Source organism: Lepidochelys olivacea, assembly GCF_965140295.1.
Source record: "Lepidochelys olivacea isolate rLepOli2 genome assembly, chromosome: 10".
Lineage (NCBI taxonomy): Eukaryota > Metazoa > Chordata > Testudines > Cheloniidae > Lepidochelys > Lepidochelys olivacea.
In genome coordinates this window covers 57409825-57433931 of record NC_140420.1, presented here as the reverse complement: position 1 = coordinate 57433931, position 24107 = coordinate 57409825, and the positions used below count along the sequence as shown (strand labels likewise).

Below are 24107 nucleotides of genomic sequence, written 5' to 3'. Positions count from 1 at the left end.
GTTATATTTTGTGGGCCAAATCTTCAACCTGGGTAAATCAATATAGCTTCTCTGAGGTCAATGTGTCTATGCCAAGTTATATCAGTTTAGGAGGCAGCCTTCTTTTGTGTTAGTTGCATTGAAAACTGGGATTGTATTCAAATTATATACAAAACTAGAAAATAAGTTGCAATATTTCCCAAATGCTTTTTGAGAGAGAGATGATGCTGGTGACATTATTTATTATTTGTACAGTGCCCCAAATTGTGACAGGCAGTTTGCAGAAAAAAAAAAAAAAAGACATAGTATGGAAGAAGTTCAAAACAAGAACCAGATCATGCCAACACTGACTAATGAATACAGTTACTACTAGTGGGGGAATGGAAACGTTCACAGTTGTGAGCACTACACTTGTAGGTATTTTTTTTTTTTTGCAGTACTGGACCCTACTACTGGAATTATTACATAAATGGATGGCTGAGAAAAACAACTGCAGAGATGAGGCAAGACAAAATTACAATGTGAAGATCACACGTTTGCTTAGCTATGGTATGTGCACATCTTGAAGGCTCCATTCAAGTTCTTTTTATGATAAAATAATTCCATAAATAATCTCCATTTATAAAAACTGGTAAATTAACTCCAGTGGGCTGCAGCATGTGTTTGTTATCAATTCCACTAGTAGCTGAGTGGTTTAGATCCTAATCTCCAAAAGCTTTTAAATCCTTTCCAAATCATTCTTGCCCTGGTGGTGCCCTTCTTTCCTGTATCATTCAGACCCAGCAGCAAATGTAAAACTACAATACTGCTTACAAGTCTCACTCAACTCAACAGTAATGACATGTTCGTCTCTCAGTGGGGAATTTCCCTGACATATCCTGAATATTCCAGAACATTTAGAGACCATTGCATTGCACATTATGCAGACAATATGGGAAAGCGGCACACACATTGCTCTGCAATTTTTCCTGGGAATCAAGAAATCGTATTAGGCAATCCTTGAGCTGGCTCTCTGAAATTTCTAGTCATTGTACAAGTGACGATGCAAATTCATTACATGATGAAAATAAGGGAAATTGCCCATACTAAGAGTCCAACTAGTACCTGCTGAGGTAAATAGAAAGATTTGCAAGATCATGCCGTAAGAAACCCAGCAATATCGGAAAAGTTTAATAGCCATAATTAGTAATGTTTATTTATCAAGCCTATTTATAAGTTTATAGTATACAACCTAAACAAATGAAGAACATTAAATGATATGGACCTGATCTTAAAAGATGGAGATTCCAAAATGATAGACATGAAAAAGGGTCTGAAAGCTTGTCTACACAGATAAATTAATCTGGATTAAGATACGGTGTGATTTAAAATGGAATAGCTATTTCTGATTAACTCCCTGTGCGGGCACTCTTATCCCAGAATAAGAATGCCTTAATCCAAATTAGTTTGGTCCACTTGGATAAAAATAATTCAGTTTAAAGTACTTTTATTCCAGAATAAAAGCATCCAGACAGGAAATTAATCAGGAATAGCTATTGCAGAGTAACTCCCTGGGTAGCCAAGCCCTGAATAGAAATCTCTACTCCCTTTTAATTTAAAATAGGATTTGCCGGTGTTCAGCTTCTTGCAGGGTTACACCATATATCATGAATAAATATTGCCCCAGGATCATTTTAAATTCACAGTCACAAAGGGATATTCTTTAGGGGGAAAAAACTAACAATAGTCAGCCTCAAAGACCCTTGATTGTACTAAACTACAGCTGAAAATTTATTTAATCAATTTTACTGCAATTGTTTTCTGTTGTAGAAACATCAGAAAAAAATGCCATCAAGGAGCAGCTAGAAGAATGGTAGTTTTATTATAAGCAGCTGCAGAAGAGAGCATTGTTGCATTATTGATTAAAATGGGCAGCTAAAACCACAATCACACACCACAAAACCACCACATTGTGACTGACGGCTGTGCTGCTGCAAAAGCTGTGGTGAGATCTCTAGCCTAGTGTCACAGAAAAATTACTGACATTAATTTAATATCTGTTAAATAAGTTCCTTTCTACCTCACTTTAAGATCAATAAGAGTTTAAAGTTAAGTTATTTCTGATTTCTGAATTTGGCCAGAAGTATTTTTCTAGCTATTTCTTAGGGATCAAATGCCAGTTCCACTGTGGAATGGACTGACCATTTCATAAAATTCCTCAGGCATTTTAATTCACAGATTTACCAGTCACACAAAGCTGGCTATGCTCAGCAGAGCCTTTTCCATTTTTCCAGTTTAATGACACAATGCTGAGAATATGGGCTCATTGTTCGTTTGGAAGGCAACATAAAGCCAGATTGCCGTCTCCCAGTTAAACAGGCAATCTGGGGTCTTTGTGCCCAAGTGCCCCGTCCTCTACGGCCCACACACTCTAGCCCTATCCCAACTTGGATTCTCACTCATAAGTACCCTCACACCTGGTGAGGACTCACCAATTCTTCTTCGGACAGGCTGAGCCTATGTACTTCCCAGACCACTGTTCCCTCTATTCCGGAAGGCTGGGATCTATCCCAGAGGAGGAAAGACTCAGCCTCCACTTTGCCAAACACAGGACTATGTCTGGAGTGTTACCTCTGCCTAGAGGTACGCCAGTAGAGTCAAGATCCAGGTGACAGCAACAAGGACCCCCCAAGCACAGAGTCCTCTTCTGGGATGGTATTGGTGGGACCCCTCAAAGCAGTGGATTTCAGAGTTAACAATTAAGGTGAATGAGACAGTCCAAGCTGAGTCTCCAGACTCAGGCAGAATCACTGTATTGCTTACACTTGAGTTTTCACAATCATGACAAATTTTTAAAATATAAAGTTGAAATTCTGAAGTATTCACATGAGTCCATGAGCATCGCCCTAAGCACTGAGCCTACAGTATGAAGGATAATTCTACTGACCTTGAAGTGAAACTTAATATTCTTTGTACATGAATTATATTGTAAATAAAACGTGCTTTGTGTCAGTGTTGCAAAGTAGCTGGAAATCTTCCATAGAGGGCAGCCGAAGAGTCCCCCAACAGAAAGGAATCTGGCTTGACACCATAGCATTTCAGATGTCTACATTCTCTTTTATCTGATTAACTAAATCCCACATTAGTTTACCCTCACTGCAGCTGAGGAGATTTGGGAGTGTGGAGGACGCTCTATACCATTTTTCTGCTCCCTTCATCATGGACAAGCTGGGGGCCATAAGCGGCATAAAGACTGCTCTAAATTATGTTGTCTGCAGTGGTCCCATAGGGTATGTCTTCACTACCCACCAGATTGGTGGGCGGGGATCGATTTAAAATTTAAAATCGATCCCCGAGCGCTCTCCCGTCGACTCCTGTACTCCACCGCGGCGACAGGCGCAGGCGGAGTCGACGGGGGAGTGGCAGCAGTCAAGACACCACAGTAAGTCAATCTAAGTACGTAGACTTCAGCTACGTTATTCACGTATCAGAGTAGCAGCCGTGTTAGTCTGTATTCGCAAAAAGAAAAGGAGTACTTGTGGCACCTTAGAGACTAACCAATTTATTTGAGCATGAGCTTTCGTGAGCTCACTTGCTGTAGCTCACGAAAGCTCATGCTCAAATAAATTGGTTAGTCTCTAAGGTGCCACAAGTCCTCCTTTTCGTTATTCACGTAGCTGAAGTTGCGTAACTTAGATCGATCCCACCCCCTAGTGTAGACCAGGGCATAGGGACAAGGATCAGGTGAAGTAGTATAAGCTCCATTCTTCCTCAGCATGCCCCCTATATGGAGGGAGACGTGGGTGATGCAGAGGCAGCCGCACTACCTGGGGATTGCTTTCTGTTGGGGTTTCAGAGTAACAGCCGTGTTAGTCTGTATTCACAAAAAGAAAAGGAGTACTTGTGGCACCTTAGAGACTAACCAGTTTATTTGAGCATAAGCTTTCGTGAGCTACAGCTTATGCTCAAATAAATTGGTCTCTAAGGTGTCACAAGTACTCCCTTTCTTTTTCTGTTGGGAGACTCCTTGGCTGTCCCTGTAGGGAAGATTTCCAGCTGCTTTGCCCCAGAGGCAGCAGAAAGCAGGTTTTATTTACAATATAATTCACGTGCAGAGAATATGAAGTCTCACTTCAAGGTCAGTATTATTCCCCGTGTGATGTTTTTCATATAAATACAAAGGAGATGGTCAGAGATGCACCATTCTGGCTTGAATATAGAAAAGAAAAAAAGGACTTACTGTGCTCCACTCTGTATTAAACCACTTAGCCCCACAGGGTTTGAGGTAGCAGGACTGCTGGCTGGGCGGTCTTTCCAAAAATGAACATTCATAAGGGTTCAACACATCAAAACTGCCTTCCGTTTTTCTAATACAAATGACTTCTCTCTGTTGGGTTCCGCTGCCACATTCAATTGAACACTGCATCAGGGAACAGAAAGAGCGGTGGAAGTCACATAACAGCATACCTCTGACATTCTAGTCACATACTCTTGCTACTCTCATAAATTAAATATGCATTTTAGACTAGCGTTCTGTGCCACCAGAGGGATAGTCACACTTTATAAGTATTAATGTTCTGAAAGAGGAAGCTTTAAAGCTTGGTTTGCCTATGCTCCAAGTCCCTGTATACAAATCTGGACTGCAACATTCTAAAGTCTTTTTGTACATCCTTGTTCCCTGCCTCCATTGAACGGAGGCAGATCTTTCTTCTCATCCCCAGCACTGCAGTCCTGATTATTCACTCTTTCCTATGCCCTGCCCACAGCCCAACTTTATTTTATGCTAGGAAACTGCAGGTGAAAAGTGGACTTGAAATACTGCTGCCCCGGGAAATATTATACATAACACTTAACCTTAATAGTGCCCCGAGGCCCTGATTCAGCAATGCACTTCAGCAAATGCTTATAATTAAGCTTCCGAGTAGTCCCATAGAAGTCAGTGGGATTACTCATATGCTTCAAGGTTAGCCTGTTTAAGTGCTTCACTGGCTCAAGGCTATACAGCTTTTTGTCACATTTTTGTTTAGGGGAGAGGGATAGCTCAGTGGTTTGAGCATTAGCCTGCTAAAAACCCAGGGTTGTGAGTTCAATCCTTGAGGGGACCATTTGGGATCTGGGGCAAAAATTGGGGATTGGTCCTGCTTTGAGTAGGATTAGATGACCTCCTGAGGTCTCTTCCAACCCTGGTATTCTGTGATTTTATGAACTTGCAAGTTCTAGGTTTACAGGTTCTATCCTTTGTACTGTTCCATATGGCTAACCAGTAAACAAATGACACACAAGATTTCTATTGTTTATTTATTTATTTGGGCACCAAAGTTCATTTTTCAAAACTGTCCATAAGGAAACAGGTTTCAGAGTAGCAGCCATGTTAGTCTGTATCCGCAAAAAGAAAAGGAGGACTTGTGGCACCTTACAGACTAGCAAATTTATTTGAGCATGATGCATCCGATGAAGTGAGCTATAGCTCACGAAAGCTTATGCTCAAATAAATTTGTTAGTCGCTAAGGTGCCACGAGTCCTCCTTTTCTTTTTCATAAGGAAACAGGATTACTTGGTTTAAAAAAAGAAATCCTTACATTTGTCGTACTGAAGCAGCTAAGGTACTACTCGGTCTTGTTACCCAAAATTAGGGTCAAATTTTCAGAGGTGCCTAAGTCTCATTGACTTTCAAATGAGAATTAGGGCTAGTCTACACACAGTTTTTACAATGCTTTAATTATCTCAGTTTAGAAGTTTTATACTTGTATAACTGCATCCACATTAGGTAGTTGTACCACCTTAATTGTTTCGGCTTCTAAACTGGCATAGATAAAGCAGTACAAAAACTGCGTAGCAAACCCCTTAAGCTCCTGAATGCCTACATAACATGGAAAATGGGACTTAGATTCCTGTCATTTAGTTTTGAAAAGTTTGCCCCCTAAACTGCAATACCTATCTTGTAGATCACTCAGAAGCAATGAAAGATATATAGTATTTAGTCAGCACGTGATAAAGAAGGGTTATCAGAAACACACTTGGAGGATTTAGTGAAAGCCAACAAAACATTTTCCCCCAGTAAATTTCTAAACAAAATCACATTCTGAATGGATTATGTCAGGAAACTTTTGTGTTTCCTGTTGAGGATATGACAGCTGTAACTGTTGATTTGAATTCAGAGCATGAAATTCCAACAAATGTGAACATTACCAAAACCAAACCAAAAAGGATACTCTGACTAAAGCCATGACAACACCATTAGCTTAGTTTCCCAAACTACGTTAAAAGTAAAGAAGCAAAAGGTGTAAACACAGGATTCTTTATCTTTACATTTCACAGCTGTTGTTTGATTTCTGTACTTGGTCTCAGCATATTATATTTACATGGCAGTTTCTTTTTCTTACTTATAGGAAGAGGAAGGTCCATCGCTGTCTTGAGAACTATTGCACACTTTTTTATCACAAGGATTTAATTTGCTCATGAAGTAAACTTTATAGCAAACTTAGGTTAAACATTGAGACAATACACTTTCACGAAGCTAAAATATCAGTCTATGATATTAAACTGAAATAAGTTGGAGGCTTTCCACTCTAAAGAAACATTTTGTTATATTTGAGCATGACTGGTTTTAAAGTTCGTAATGTGATAACATATAACTTGAACCAGGCCAGTATGGGATACAAATTTCTGTGAGGCTCTGTGAAAAGGAACATTGAGGATAAACACTGAGAACCCTATATTTATTCACTAGGTTTCAGGAGCCAATTTAGCTTACAGTGACCGTCTGAAAATAAGGCTCACAGGCACAGGCTGAACAAGGCACAAATCAGGAAGCTAATCTGTTAGGATATATCCTAAGAATACTAAGGGATGTTAATCACAACCTTGTACATTAGAGTCTCTTTTTAAGGCCTAAAGAGAGACTCACAACAAAATTTACCTTATGTCCTAGCCTGTGAACCAATTAATAATATTTACTTACGGCCAGCAAACTAGCCTCCACTTTGTCAAATGCATGACAATAGCCTAAAAAACACTTTCTGTTTTGCCTTGGTTTTCATTAGTGGAAGGGAACATATGTATGAGCATATAATACAGATCAGATGACATCAATGAAAGAGCTTTACTTCTTTTCATAGGAAAAGGCTATCACCACCACAAACATTTTCTGGTGAACTCTCTTACAGGCTTTCTGTAGTTGTGAACTGTTGATACAGGGCTGGGAAGTTGCGGGAATATTGCTTGATCATCCAACTCTTCTACACTACTGGCCTAGCTAGCACTAGCAAAACTCAGATCCTTTTAATTCTCCACTGGTGGCAGCAATGGTAGGCATGCTGGTGAAGGCACGGGGGAGGTGGTTTTTTACCATGTATTATCATGAATTTGCTTTCGTAGTGCATATAACCTCTCCTTTGCTGTCCATGAATGGTCATATGCACAAGCTCTTGTCTGAAATAGTGTTAACAGACAAAAGGTCTTGTGAATATTGGAGTGAATATGTAATTTCATATTACAAGAATATAACAATATTTTCATGCTTACAATCTTAAATGGACGATGGTTTAAGATGGGTCTTAATATTAAAATATTCTCCCTAAGCCTCCATCACAGATGCAGCCAAAAAGAAAACACTGGGTTGCCTCCATTGGCCTTCCAACAGAATGCATAAAACTAGGATAAAAGACAGTGATGCCCAGAGGTACCGTCAGGCTCCAAGACACATGCTGCTAAATATGCTGCGGGACTGCTGGATGGGAGGTGATGTGTCCAGTTCCATCTCATGAATGTTGCTTAAACAAGACGTCTGGAGGCTTTTAATATGCATTGCCAATGGTGACGATAAGATGGTTTGACTATCATTAATAGGGATTGTATCATTGAGAACTGGCCTTGAGAGGACTGAAATCATCAGTGGCCATCAATCATCAATCTGTCTGCTGGCACTTTCTGGTCACATTGCCTGCCCTTCTGGTTAAACAAAGTCCCTGCACATCAAGCTCTGAAGATTGGACTTGATGCCGGGAGAGGACCCGGCCCAGTTGTGGACTGGCGGTGGTCGCACAGTTGCCCACAATTAACCCTGGCTGCACCAAATTAGTAAAAACCCTGTGGCGCTCTTAGATGCCAGGAATAAAGCATACTGAGTCATGGACACTTGGCTCTACGGACCTCTGCTGTCTAAGTGTAGTGTTGTTGTATGCCACCTGTGCAGCTGCTTTTCCTCTCCAAAGTTCATGTAGGTCCTACAGGGTTTAATAATTGCTCTTATTTAACATCTATTAACTACCATTAAGAGATATTGTGATGACACAAGCTGTAATGCCAGCATTACCCTGGTGACATGCAGCTATATTAATTCTTTTCATAAGCTATGGCTATGGACAATGTGTTCTCCTACCTCTTTCAGTGCATGTGCAAACTGGAGCCTGGATGGAAAATAGCTGACTCAAGCAGAACCCCAAAAAGAACTGCATGCATCTGAGAAAGTGGGTTCTACCCCACAAAAGCTTATGCCCAAACAAATTTGCTAGTCTATAAGGTGCCACAAGTACTCCTCATTCTTTTTTTAGAAAGAACAACGTAATGCTAAATGAAAGGGGAATTGCTTCAAGGACCTGGTGAGCACCTTTATCTGCCCACCTGCAGTTAGTATTTGTTTTTTATACTGCAGTGACACCTAGGAGTTCCAGCCATGGATTGGGACCCCCTTGTGCTACACACTGTACAAAAACTTAGTGCGGAGCCTGATGGTCATAGTGTAGGGTCATTACTAACACAAAAGGTGAGTCATCAAAAGTTTCTTCTTCTGTCTCTGGCTAACAAAAACACTCCATCCATTTTTCTATGCATATGGCCTGGTCATGATGGCTCTTGCATTCATCACTTCTTTGCTTACTTATTGTAACTCTTGGATCAAGATAAGACGTTTAAAGAGGAAGCTGCAGCTGGTACAAAGTGAGTGGGTTGAGTTGATGAGAACAAATTGCACTGGTGCTCTGCATCTTTCAAGAACTTCTGGATCTACATCAGAAACCTCCAATTGCTCTATTTAGCCTTTATGTGATTAAACCATATTATCTCAAGGACTAGCTGTCCTAGGACCTGCCACATCACCTACCAATGTTCACTTCATTGTACCCAATATCTACAGCAGCCAGTAGGCTCTGGAACACTCCTCCAAATGAGACCAGGAAAAGTCTAGTCCTTGCAAGACTTGTGTCTTCACCAAAGCATTCCTCAAAGAGCCAGAGCAGATGAGAAGACAAACCCAACAGCATCCTCAAAGACAGGTGATGAAAACCTAACCAAAGAGGATAGCCAATTGGCTTATCATTACACACAGATCTCACTGTTTTCTACAAGTGCCTACAATGAGTATTTATTATTATTAATATTATAATAGATGGATTTTTTCCTTTCTATACAAAACCTCTCTAGACCCTTTATGTTACCAAAAGTGTTACAAATCTTTATGACATTTTGTTTGATACTGACTTGTTTGTTTTTGCAAACACTGAGCAAAAGAAAAAACCCTAACTGATTATATTCACCAAACGACCACACAATGTGTGAAATAACTGCACATATCCAGGACTCTGCTCTGTCCTACCAGCCTTCCCTGCACCTTGTGCCTGTAGGGATCGGGTGTCACTGGCCCTGTGGCAGCACAGGGATCCCTCTGCAGCTCTGCTGTCTAGGTCCTCTTGCTCATTCCCATGACAGCGGGGCTGTAAAGAGCTCCCAGTGCTACTGCAGGGGCCATTCAGAAGCAGGGTGGCCTCCCACCTGGCCTGGGGCATGTCCTCGTCCTCACAGTCCTGGTCAGGGTGTCTCTGCTGTAGTATCCAAACCTCTGTATTATCTGAATCCCTTCCTTGTCCCCCAGCATTAAGTACATGCGGGGACAAGGAAGGTATTTGGATAATATCGAGGTTTGGATAATAGCGTTTCGGATGATCCTGAGTATACTGTACCTGCACTGGACATCTGCCGTGAGTCTTATTTACTAAGGTGTGACATTGAAACATAACCCTCCCTGCTCCACTATCTCTGGGTCCCAAACCTGCTGTGGGGAAGGCAAAAAAAAACCTACCCCACCTCACTCAGACTAGTGGTGACCCAGCCCCCAAAGGAAAAGGGCAACTAGTGTAATGCCCAGAGCAGGCCAAGAGGAAACCCAATTCTTCTATGATTACATGGCTGGGAGGGTGCTGCCAACCATGTCCAGGTGAAAGAGGGCTTCTCCGGCCCTGCGCGGGATATAAATACTCTCCCAGTTAGCTGGAACAGCAGCCCCCCTGCACCTCTGACCTCATCCAGCCATTTCCTGCTCCCCACTCCATCCAGGAAACTTTTCCCTTCTTGCTCCTCTGCTACTAATTGCAGAGTAAGTCCTTAAAGGGGGCAACAATACAGAGGCAGTGATCAGGATGTAACCCCTCTGTGTGTGTGTGTGTGAGAGAGACTATATCCCACGTCTGCTTTCGGGGGGCGAGGTCACCTTCCTCTGAAGTATTTGGTGTTGACTACTGGCAGGATACAGGGAATGCACCTTGGATCTGATCCAGTCTGGCAATACCCTATTTGGTATGGTTACAATCAGTAAAATTGGTTAGTCTCTAAGGTGCCACAAGTACTCCTTTTCTTTTTAGTACTCCTAGAAAAATCCAACACTCTGTTGCTACCAGCACACTTCTTTGTTTGTTTGTTGTTTTAAAAGGGAGGGATGTGTTCACTGATACTGCTCCTGATTCAAGCAGGATTATAATCATGAATCCTTTGAAGGTTAGAGTTCATTTCTTCAGCCTTACAAATTCTCATATTGTGTGTGGTTTTTAGAAAATGCCTGAATCTGCCAGGGTTTTCCTTCAGTGTTTGCACATATCTATGTGAGGTGGTGTTGGTTCCAGGCTGAAATGGAAATTTGGCTGACATGGGCTCTTATTGCTTGTTTAAAGGTTAAATACACACAATACTGTTCCTGGCATTGTTTGAAAGGCTTTTAGAAGATTATTCCAGCAGCATATTGGTTTCTGTGTTGAATAAAGGGGTATGATTTTCAAAGGCTTATTCTGGCCTAAAACAATTGAGTGTTATTAATAATGGGGATTTTGTTTATGTTTTGGGTGGAATTTTGTGATCCCTCGACCAGATACCCACAAAAACCTTGGCACCAATGAAAAAGTACAGGGTGTGTTGAGAAAATCAGCATACAGTTTACCTAGGATATTCTAACATGCACATATAGCAAAAGCTCAGAATCATGTAATTCCTGCAGCAAAAAGGCTGCAAACTACCCGTAACAGCACAGAGATGGGCACTGTGTCATACTCTTATCAGGAAGAACGTGAGTAAATCAGCTACTGAACAGAATAAACAACAGGAGAAACAATGTAGCTGCATTTTCTTTAACTGTTACATAGAACATCACTGCCATTCCCCTCCTTCAGCGATTCTACCCAGAAAGCTTTAATAGTCAGCCAAAGCTCCAGAAGCTGCCCTGACTGCGCTCCTTTCCCTGGGTGGAATAGAGCTCATATCCTCTTAGGATAATACTATTTCAGAGAGATGCAGTTATATGTGGAATTTCTGGTAGTAATCCTGGTTCTGTTGAAGTCAATAGGAGTTTTGCCATTAACTTCAGCGCAGCCAGTATGTTTATACAAGTAGAATGTGATCCAATGTTTCAATAGCTCTGACTCATTTTCTCTATTTTAAACTTGTTTAACTCAATGGAGAAGTCAGGGTGGTGACTTTGTCAAGGACAACGGGTACCAAGTTGTGATAGGTCAGTGAAATAAGAAAAACAAGAGGAAATGGCAAATTAAAACACAAGCTATACTAATGGACAAGCGCTGCACACTATCTTCTGCTTTTTTAGTATCTCAGCGGTATGCTACCTCACTTGTCCAGCCACTCCATTCCACTCCCACTAGTATCCTCTTAAGTAATACAAATTCCCCACAGTGTTGTCTTTTCAAACTAGTCATTGTTAGGGTGGAGACTTTGTGTGATAAGAATGAAGAGATTTTTAGTTTTGGGTGCAGTTTGAACCTTCAGGGGTGACAAACAAATTTAAGTGAAATATGGGGGTCTCATGTGTCAGAGAGACTAAAACTCTGGCTTAGTTCTAGATCAGATGTGTAGTTAAAGCTATGAAACAGGTCCTCTGTGTTACCAATTTGTAATCAATAATCACAATTGTCAACATATGTCTATTTGAGCAGACTATATAAAATGATCCTTGTTTTGTGTATTTTATATTAACTGCAAGGATACGTAGCACTAATAGATTTTTGGCATGTGTCCTGGGTGAAATATGAGAGAGATTTTCTTCTGTTCCTGAATAGTTACAAAGGAAACACATGCACAGATTATGAATAAGGTTTGCCACAGGACTCAGAATAGGTACAAAATAATAAATTACATTTGCTAAGATCTTTGATGAGTTACCATACAGTAAATGAGTTTGGAATCAGGAAAAAATTGAACGAATGAATGACATTCTTGATTTTTGCAAGAGATTCATTTAGATGATTTAATTGTTTAATACTGATGACAGATTCATCTGCTTTGAACGCAGTGGCCAAGTCTGAGAAAAAGAACTGTCTAAGCATTTTAAAATGGGCATAGGTAGAACTTTTCTTATAAATGAATCAAAAATGGCAGCCATGTTAGACTCAATAGCTGGTTTAAAAACTTAAAATGCCTCTTTTTTCCATTTCAAAACACATACTTGAGCATTGCTTCAACTTATGCCCTGTGATATGTGTTTTCAATGGAAAAGAATGCTTTTATGATTTAAAACTTTGGAATTCTGCTTCCCAGATTTAGGTTTGGCGGCGATAACCACTGCATTGTCTCGTATCAGTGAAATTCTATTCTCTTATTTTTTAAAATATTGTTATTGGTATAGCTCTTAGATAATGTAATTTAGAGATGGTTTCTGACAATCTGTTGAATAAAGGACAAGTCTGCTGAAAAGCACTTGGAGTCCTGATGGTATTTTATTACTGATTTTCTTGAGAATGGTTGTGAAAGCTAAAAGTATAATTTTATTTCATAATAATTTCTGTTCTTCACAACAGGTCTGAACATCCAGGACTTGAGCAACAACTGTCAATAAATGTAAAAGGATTTATCATTAACTAGTAATTAAACTGTGTGCACAGCAACATATGTGATTCTGAATATATTTCCGACTGCAATTCTTTGTAGAGAATGCGTTCTAGCCACTTCTGCAAGAAAACCACTTGCACATACATGGGCTCTGATGTCAAGAAACACTTCATCAACCTCGAGGAGACTGAAGACTATTTCATTGTAACTATGATATATGCAGATGTTAATGCCCTCATCAAGTTCCATTCCCAGCCACAAAATACCCACTATTTACAGGATTCCTCACTGATGATTTGGTTGCAATTAGTTTTGTGAAGCAGCATGTATCCTCTTACTAGGATCTAGCTCCTAACTGCAGCACTGTGTGTCACCAAACTCTCACAAATGGACTGAACAGGCCTAGGGAAAGACGTAAAAGGCCTGTGTACTTTCCGCACAACTGCTAATGTCCAGAGTTCAATTTTTTGAATGTCTTTAGGTTGACAGCAATTCACTGAGGTACCCTTCAGTTGCCGGAGTACATTTAAAAGGAAAGGCTGCCTATGATCAAAGAGCAGGGAGATTTGGAAAACATCTTTTTCATGTTTTCAAACATTTTCAAACATCAGCATGTGGAATTCAGGGGAAAAGCTGAGACACAACAACAGACAATATCCTCAAATGTTGTTAATGCCTGAGAGAATTTGCTACAGGAAACAGCCATCGCCCATCAGAAAAGGAGCTGCAGGTGCCATTACAGATGCAGTAATGTTTTCAGATAGAGGGGATTCTCCTTCCTCAGGAAGGGTTCACTAGAAGTTGCTGGAAAGTGTGTCTTCTATCTTCTGTACTATATGTAACCTAAATGGCGCAGCAACGAAACAGGCACATTGTTCGTAAAGGGGGTGTTCTGGTTACTCTCTGAGATGTTCTGTTCTTTGGAACACAGATACTTCAGATCTATTAAATCAATGCAGTTCTCCCCTTACTCTACTCTTTCCCTTTTTACGTTGTTAAATGTGTTATTAATTGTATTGATGTTCAAATGTTCAGAAATTCCTATGCTGTAAAGAATACAGATTAAAAATACAAATAATATATTTCATGTGTGCAGTGTTCAAGCTTCTAGTCTATCTCCATTGTGGCTCAATGTCTAGAAAAGGCTTCTGGGCAGAATCATATCTGAACATGGGATGGTGCACCAGAAGCATGCTTATGGCTTACAACTATTTCTTGCCCCATTGACCCTCTGAGTTCAGTCTTTGCTCTGAAGGAATGTGCGGACAATACTGACAGCTGGGCTACATTGGAGTTGCTTTCATTTCAACCTCTGTACAAGTCATTTCTTCATGGCCTCAGTTTTTGTTGGCACTTGCATGGACATTAACAACCTTAGTATCGTTTTTGACCACACCTTTTCTGCAGAAAGCCCTATATGTCGTAAAAATGGCATTTTTATGTTGAAAAGGCCTCGTGATTTGTTATCTGATTGCTGACAGCCAAATTCTTCTTGCTGGAACAACGTGCAGGACCCAGAATGATTAGATTTACTGTGCTGGGTACATTTTGAACCCTTCAGGTTATGTCACTTGACTTCAGAAGCTCCTGAGAGTTACAATGGAAGGAAGCTGGTATTTCCATGCAGCCTGACGTGCAAGAAAACTGCCATGTAAGGCTTGTATGCAACATCAGCTCCCTTCTCTTCTATGGGGACAGGACCAGACGCAAAGCACCTATTCGTGTGTATGAAGTACTCTGTGTAATACAACGCAGATTTCAAATATGATTACAATTACATTTAAACATCTTTTAAAACTAAGTCTATTGTGGCTATTTAAAAATACCAACAATTAGCACTTATATTGTGTTTCACAACTTCAAAGCATTTTCAGAATAGGAGCCCTTTAATCACCATCTAAGCATCCTTTATTTTCCGGGGGGATCTTGAAATCTCTGATACATTGAAACTACAGGCCCAGCCAAGAGGCACTTCCCTAATAATTTGATGGAATGTAAGTACCAGCAGTCTGAAAACCTCTAGAGGTTATATAAAACTCCACACAAAGGGGATGTAACTCTTTGGGCTCCAGTTGACAGCTTTTGAAATTCCTCTACCGCCAGGAACAATATTTTTCCATTAGAATGAAAAGAAACATTGAGATGTGGGACAAGGGAAGAATTTATCTTAGTACAAGAGCACCAGGGAGCTGGCCACTGGCCAAATTTTGTTCTCTTCACCTGCCACTTCAGAACTCAGGGGAGCCAAACCAAAAATAACTTGTTTTTAGCACTTGCTTTTGTCTATTCATGCTTAGTGCTTTGGCATGCTTAGTGCTACATGCCTCCCTTCTGGTGTTCAATGGCTCTATGATGAAGGGTACGAAGAGAAGAATGCTGGTTTTGAATTTTTGAGCTGCCTTAAATGCCAGAAGCAATGTCCACATTTTCTGAGGAAGCTGGGTCAATATATACTTCATAAGGTACAGTACTCTAATGGGATTAAATCAAAGTCATTCAATTTCCAAAAAGGAGACTAAGGTTTTGTCTACACTTAGAAGTTTTGCCATTTTAGCTATGACAGCACAGTTAGAGCAGCAAAATCCCACTAGTGTAGCTATAGTTATACCAGTATGAAAGTGCTTATATCAGCATAGCCTATTTTGATTTGGCAAAGCACATTCTACCAGTATAACTGCACCTACACTGGGGTTTTACCAGAATAATTAGGTTGGCAAAAATGAAACCTAACTAACATAATTATGCCAGGAAAACATTTAAAGTGTCGACTGGCCCTAAACAGGGAGATTATCTCTTGAACTGGGGCTGACAGTAGAGAAGAGTCCTTTGTAATTCTTTCAAGCATTAATGTTCTTGAGCATCATCAGCTAGTTCTACAGTAAAGGTTGAGTTTTATTATATCTGTTTAATGGTGTATTACTGAATATATTTAACTGTGGCAAAGAAGTACAAAACCTTATCCACTCTTTTTTAAAAAATAAACAAATTCTTTTCACTGGTCACTGAAACCGGTCATTAAACTTGCAAACCTCAAGTGTAATGGCAGAATTTTTTGCTATTTGGTGAAAAACTTATCATTAAGGACACCCTGATACCTGGTGAAAAACACTCCATTCAGAGAAAGTTGTGGGAATATAGCCTATGTTTATCATTTTTTATTTTAAAATGAAGGAACATTTCATGAAAAAACATCTGTTTCATTAACTTTTGTTGCTTATAATTCACTTACAGTTAGAGATTTGTAATATCGTATTAGTTACTGGTGACAGTGTTGTCATCAAATGAGAACTGCATACCTGGATTTGGGGTAATGAGTAGCTCTAACTTCGCTGTCCATGCTTCTGATCCTGGGACCAAACAGGCCCCTCGTGTAAGTTAACTCAGCCTAAGGGATGATCTAAATTATGCTGGCTAGAACAGTCCTCTATGGGGCAGGGGGCACCTCTACCAATTTTGCCGCCCCCAGCAGTCGCCGCCGAATTGCCGCCATGCCTGGAGGAGTAGCGGAGCTGCCTCCCAAAGCCACCATGGCAGGAAGGGAGGCGGAGCTGCCGCCGAGGGACACGGACTGCCGCCCCATTCTGAATGCCGCCCAAGCACCTGCTTGGAAAGCTGGTGCCTGGAGCCGGCCCTGCTACGGGCAGCTTTGCTGGCCAGAGCAGCGTGCTCCAGCCATACCCCTCCGTGCCTCTGGTCTACCCAGGAAATATCACCTATACCATAGAGGAGGGAAGTGTTACACAGAGCTGGTTGCTGGGTTTATGTCACATGAGGATTCCTCTGCAAGGGAATCCCCAGCTGCTCTGTGGCAGTGACACAAAGATCTGGATTTACGTCTCCAGCTGAGAGATACAAGTGTCATAGTAAAGGAGCAAAGAAACAAAAATCTTATTTTCATCCAAGTGTCATAATAATTTCATCCGAGTAATAAAAACAGGGGGAGAAAATGACAGCAAATATACATCATATCAAAGGAACAAAAAATAAACACAGTTTGTAATACTCTATGAGAAGACAATTAGTCCAAAAGGTGCACAACCAAAATACTTTCCCACTTTAAATAATTTTTGTATCGATAAAAAATTGGTGATAGAAATATAAATATATCATTTTGATGTAAAACTCACCTGACTCCAGCTTCCAGCAAACCACTCCACTTTACCCACACAGGGTCCATTGTCACAGGGGATGGTTTCAGAGGGTCTGTTATTCCCACAGCCCTCCAGTGGCAAACTGCTGACATGGTTAGTCATACAAACTACTGACCGTGTTCGGACTCCTGCACCACATTCCGCAGAACACTGTACAATGGGAGACGAAATAGACACTCATTAGTCCCTTTCTTTGACCGATGGTTACACAATTAAATGAAGACCGGGAACAATCCTGGAAGTGCTAATGATACTATTCAATGCTCATTATTATTTGTATTACTGTTGTGCCAAAAGGCCCCATATCATGTCAGGGCTCTATTGCGCTTGGTGCTGTACAAACATAATAAAACACAGTCCCTGCTTTAAAGAGCTTACAATCTAAATGGACAAGAGAGATGAAAGGGATGAGGTGGGGAGGGAAGGATGTAACTTATAAGGACAGTGAGCAGGATGAAGTCATGGTAGTTCTTCAAAGCTCTTCTCCTCTACCCCAGATTTGTTTTATTTCCTTATATATGTGAGCAGAGGGAAGGGAAAATGGATGAATTTGACAAACAATATGAGACGTGTATGGCTCCATTTTCAAACTTTGATGCTTGAGGCAGGACACCCTGTTTCACATCTGGGTGCACCATTTTGCATTTATATACCAATAGTGACAGCCTACGGCTGACAAAGAGGATGGGGGCTGGGACGCCTTTCCTAGACCCCTGGCACTGGTACTGAGGTGGGCTGCAGAGCAAGTCTTGAAGTCTGTTGGTCATGTTGCAGGGTACAACAGCTAGAGCCACCACAGGGTAATAAAAAGGTACATGAAAGGGTCAGGCAAACCCTAACCCAATCGTTATTAACTCATCACTAATTATTAAACAAATAATTTCAGTGCAAAACTATTGACTGTAATATTTCCAGAGAACTTGATTCTGTGGTACATTGACATTCACATTTTTTCAGTGTTACTTCTTAACTGTACACTTCCTCCATATAACCCAAAGCATGTTTTCTAAACCTACACACACACACACACTTTCTTTTTTAAAATTCCCTTTGGGCTCCATATTCCTCCTGGATCATGGCTAGGAGGAGACTTGATTTTTTAAATTTTATTTCTAAATTTGATCTGACTCCCTTTCCCATTTAAAAAAATGTCTAACCATGCTATTATTTTTTTCCCAGAACACAAGCCTACTGCAAAACCAATTGATATAGAAAGCCTGAAACCTACCATGGATGTAGGTCTCATTGAGGACTTTTGCTAGGATTAAAAAGTTTTTGATTGAATCTACCAAAGTTACAGGCATTTGACAATTATCTACTGAATATGAAACCTAAGATACAGTCATTAATTACATGATCACGGATGACTTTAGAAATTACCACAAAGTAGTCAAAGCACATCAAGGACAAAGTAGATGACCATAATGGTCCCTTCTGGTTTTAAAAATCCATGCATCTATGACAGTTCAGATCCAGATTTCACAAAAGGTCAGGGAAGTTTTCAGATTTGAGGTTTTCCTTTGGCCTCTAGTTATTGAAAATGAAAAGGTACCACCAAAATTGCAGGAAAAATCTGCAACTATATTACATTGCATTGTATTGTATTATAATGCATACACCAAGCATTAATTTTCACATTTCATGACTTAATTACTAAACTTTGCTAACACTGAAACCTTAACATTGCATTAAATAAATTGTTTATTACTATACATAGATGGGTGGACACATTTGTCACAAACATAAAGATGCTATGCAGTTATTCATCGCTCATCTTGGATTAGATTCCACTTAGCACACAATTTTAGCTATTCCCCTTGCACTCTGCCCTGGAATCTTTCTCCACGAGGAATAATTCTACCAGTTCAATACCCTGGTCAGCTTCTACTGCTGCCATTAAAAACAAACAAGCCTAACATGCCAGTGTTCAGTTTGGTATTTTGCATATAGCAGACTCTAGATTTCTTTGTCTATTTTTTCTTATTACTCACATTTTTCTTCTTAGCTGCACTCGATATTTTGTGTCTGGATTATTAAAAAGCAAGAAAAAGTGTGCAGCTTGATGAAAGATGTGCTCATGCTCAAATAAATTGGTTAGTCTCTAAGGTGCCACAAGTACTCCTTTTCTCTCTACACAATGTGAATGATAATCAAGGTGGGCCATTTCCTGCACAAATCCAGGTTCTCTCACCGCCTCACCCCCTCCAAAAACCACACACACAAACTCACTATCCTGCTGGTAATAGCTCATCCAAAGTGACCACTCTCCCTACAATGTGCATGATAATCAAGGTGGGCCATTTCTAGCACAAATCCAGGTTTTCTCACCCCCCCACCCCCATACACACACAAACTCACTCTCCTGCTGGTAATAGCTCATCCAAAGTGACCACTCTCCCTACAATGTGCATGGTAATCAAGGTGGGCCATGTCCAGCACAAATCCAGGCTTTCTCACCCCCACCCTTTTTTTCCGGGGGACACACACACACAAACTCACTCTCCTGCTGGCAATAGCTCATCCAAACTGACCACTCTCCAAGTTTAAATCCAAGTTTAACCAGAACGTCTGGGGGGGGGGGTAGGAAAAAAGAAGGGGAAATAGGCTACCTTGCATAATGACTTAGCCACTCCCAGTCTCTATTTAAGCCTAAATTAATAGTATCCAATTTGCAAATGAATTTCAATTCAGCAGTTTCTCGCTGGAGTCTGGATTTGAAGTTTTTTTGTTTTAAGATAGCGACCTTCATGTCTGTGATTGCGTGACCAGAGAGATTGAAGTGTTCTCCGACTGGTTTATGAATGTTATAATTCTTGACATCTGATTTGTGTCCGTTTATTCTTTTACATAGAGACTGTCCAGTTTGACCAATGTAAATGGCAGAGGGGCATTGCTGGCACATGATGGCATATATCACATTGGTGGATGTGCAGGTGAACGAGCCTCTGATAGTGTGGCTGATGTTATTAGGCCCTGTGATGGTGTCCCCTGAATGGATATGTGGGCACAGTTGGCAACGGGTTTTGTTGCAAGGATAAGTTCCTGGGTTAGTGGTTCTGTTGTGTGGTATGTGGTTGTTGGTGAGTATTTGCTTCAGGTTGCGGGGCTGTCTGTAGGCAAGGACTGGCCTGTCTCCCAAGATTTGTGAGAGTGTTGGGTCATCCTTCAGGATAGGTTGTAGATCCTTAATAATGCGTTGGAGGGGTTTTAGTTGGGGGCTGAAGGTGACGGCTAGTGGCGTTCTGTTATTTTCTTTGTTAGGCCTGTCCTGTAGTAGGTAACTTCTGGGAACTCTTCTGGCTCTATCAATCTGTTTCTTCACTTCCACAGGTGGGTATTGTAGTTGTAAGAAAGCTTGACAGAGATCTTGTAGGTGTTTGTCTCTGTCTGAGGGGTTGGAGCAAATGCGGTTGTATCGCAGAGCTTGGCTGTAGACAATGGATCGTGTGGTGTGGTCAGGGTGAAAGCTGGAGGCATGTAGGTAGGAATAGCGGTCAGTAGGTTTCCAGTATAGGGTGGTGTTTATGTGACCATTGTTTATTAGCACTGTAGTGTCCAGGAAGTGGATCTCTTGTGTGGACTGGACCAGGCTGAGGTTGATGGTGGGATGGAAGTTGTTGAAATCATGGTGGAATTCCTCAAGGGCTTCTTTTCCATGGGTCCAGATGATGAAGATGTCATCAATATAGCGCAAGTAGAGTAGGGGCTTTAGGGGACGAGAGCTGAGGAAGCGTTGTTCTAAATCAGCCATAAAAATGTTGGCATACTGTGGGGCCATGCGGGTACCCATAGCAGTGCCGCTGATCTGAAGGTAAACATTGTCCCCAAATGTAAAATAGTTATGGGTAAGGACAAAGTCACAAAGTTCAGCCACCAGGTTAGCCGTGACATTATCGGGGATAGTGTTCTTGACGGCTTGTAGTCCATCTTTGTGTGGAATGTTGGTGTAGAGGGCTTCTACATCCATAGTGGCCAGGATGGTGTTATCAGGAAGATCACCGATGGATCACTCCAGCGAGAAACTGCTGAATTGGAATTCATTTGCAAATTGGATACTATTAATTTAGGCTTAAATAGAGACTGGGAGTGACTAAGTCATTATGCAAGGTAGCCTATTTCCCCTTCTTTTTTCCTACCCCCCCCCAGACGTTCTGGTTAAACTTGGAGAGTGGTCAGTTTGGATGAGCTATTGCCAGCAGGAGAGTGAGTTTGTGTGTGTGTCCCCCGGAAAAAAAGGGGGGGGTGAGAAAGCCAGGATTTGTGCTGGAAATGGCCCACCTTGATTATCATGCACATTGTAGGGAGAGTGGTCACTTTGGATGAGCTATTACCAGCAGGATAGTGAGTTTGTGTGTGTGGTTTTTGGAGGGAAGTGAGGGGGTGAGAGAACCTGGATTTGTGCAGGAAATGGCCCACCTTGATTATCATGCACATTGTGTAGAGAGTTGTCACTTTGGATGGGCTATTACCAGCAGGAGAGTGAGTTTGTGTGTGGGGGGGTGGAGGGTGAGAAAACCTGGATTTGTGCTGGAAATGGCCCAACTTGATGATCACTTTAGATAAGCTATTACCAGCAGGACAGTGGGGTGGGAGGAGGTATTGTTTCATGATCTCTGTGTGTATATAAAGTCTGCTGCAGTTTTCACGGTATGCATCCGATGAAGTGAGCTGTAGCTCACGAAAGCTCATGCTCAAATAAATTGGTTAGTCTCTAACATGCCACAAGTACTCCTTTCCCATAAATAATTGTATTTCAAACCAACTAAGCAGGAATATGCAGTGTTGCTGTAGCCATGTCTTAATGGATATTAGAGAAATAAGGTGGGTGATGTAATATATTTTATTGGACCAACTTCTGTTAGTGAGAGAGGCAAGCTTCTTCAGTGCAAGCTCAAAAGCTTGTCTCTCTCACAAACTGAAGTTAGTCCAATAAAATATATTACCTCACTCACCTTGTCTCTCTAAGTGGGAATATGTCTTGTATCCACTCAGCATATTACACCCTAGGAAGGTATAGTTAAATATACGGTAAGGGGAGGGGCGGGGAAGCAGGAGCAGGGTTATCCTGCAAACAATTTCCTTATTTCTAAGTAATTTCCATTTGACAATCTAATTTACTTTTCTGCTTCCCAAACAAAACAGAATTGGGAACAAGCTTAGTCTGTGAAGTCTTCCAGAAATTCTCCATAGTCTTCTGTTTTAAATGATTATGTCTGAGCTGGATTAATGTCTCAAATAACAAAGGAAATACCAAATGGGAAGGTATCGAGCTATCCCACTCTGTGCTGTGAGATTTTACTACAGATTAGCTACCCACAAAGGATCTGAGCAGCAAATGTAAAACCCAAATGTTTCTTATTTTAGTTTTTGGTTTTCCATGTTGTTTTTTTCATAAGTAAAAACCTCCTATGTAAAAGCCAGGCTCCCAAGAGCTCAAAGGTACAGCCCAGCACAGGACTACAGTAGAGCCCTGCACCGGGACTGGGATCCCACAGTTCCACAGGACCTGCTGCCATAATAGCAGGAGCGGATGGGAGCGGAATGAAAAAATAGTCCCACGGAGGGCTCTACCCAAAGGTACAGAGAGGGAGTATTTGGATAAAGCCATTCTTTCCCTTCCAGTTCTTACAGATTACACACATATGTTATGTTGCTTTGTAGTCCCACAAAAATACAAGTTTGGGTGACACCCACCCTGATATTCAGAGGCGTGCTATTTCTTTTATTCCCAAATTCCCTCCCTCAACAGTTCAGCTTGAAGACCCATTTATTCCCTACCTTCTTAAAAAAAAAATTGATACCAGTGTTTGTGAAAGCCAGAATGACCTCTGGGTAAAACTGATGTCTGATCTGGCACCACTTGCTCTGGGAGCAGCAGGCCTGAATTTCTGTGTTTATTCACAGGATAGGTAGAACAGGTAGACTGATTGTGCAAGCTTCCACACATTGATGTGCGACCTGGAGTTACATTGATAATTCAGTCTCCAATTCATATTCTAAACTGAGACAGTCAACATGGCTTCCAGGTAAGTGACAACAGCAGTGTAGACATTTGTCTACGAGGAGCTAAACTAAGCCCCCTCTCCCCACTCATTTCATGTGGTTTTAGGCCACAATTTTTAGCTTTAACTGAAGTTTAAAAAAAAACCAAAGAAACAAGTAACATGTTTTCTAGTAAAGCATTGGTAAAACTTGCCAATTTCTGCTGATACCCCTTCTCCAGACGCCATCCCTATCCCACACATTATTTCCTGCAGTATTTAGAAGATTGTGCAAATCCTCTCCAATTTATGTACTACAGGAGGGCCACAAAAATAAAATGAATATGTATTTATGAAAAGTCAGAAAACAAAGTTACAAAAATCATTCACCTGCATTTCATCTAAACTATGTGAAAATTGGACACTAGTGCTTTTGGAATATACTCCAAGGTGAAGCAAGCAGTGATCTACTGGCAATAGGTGAAGGGCCAAATTTTCAAGAGAGCCCAATTCCCATTTAGGCACCCAAATAAAGGCCAGATTTTCAAAGGAGATCAGCGTACTGGGAGCAATGCTGATTTCTTTTGAAAATCTGGTCATAAGTGTCCCAAATAGAAATGGTCAGTTCCTATTTGTCTGAGATACTAAGCATGTTTAAACCACTTGGACTAAACAAATAGGAAAATTAGTCAGTGTGGAGTTAAATGAGCTAATGCAGCAGAACCACTCGAAACTTTGTAGAATTAGTGGTTAATTGGTAGTTACATTAAAAGAGTGAACCAGCCAAACCTTTCCCAGATGAATAGTAAAAATGCAGTAACTATTCTATAAATTCAGCTTATTTCCCACTTTATTTTTGTATTACCTGATTGGTGTCTTTATTTTTATTTAAAGTGACTGCTCTAACCTCTATTGT

The 24107-nt window shown here is 40.9% G+C and overlaps 1 protein-coding gene across 2 annotated transcripts in view; it reads right to left on the bottom strand.

Annotated features, from left to right (window-relative positions):
• The window catches only part of THSD4 (thrombospondin type 1 domain containing 4), a 238583-nt gene that overhangs the window by 17350 nt on the left and 197126 nt on the right, over window positions 1-24107 (bottom strand). For both annotated transcript variants that reach the window (XM_084642341.1, XM_084642342.1), the window contains exons 9-10: window positions 17187-17360; window positions 4199-4378 (exon numbers count right to left, since the gene is read on the bottom strand). In XM_084642341.1, the coding sequence (XP_084498467.1) occupies window positions 4199-4378; window positions 17187-17360 (354 nt within the window). The remainder of the gene's footprint in view (window positions 1-4198; window positions 4379-17186; window positions 17361-24107) is intronic.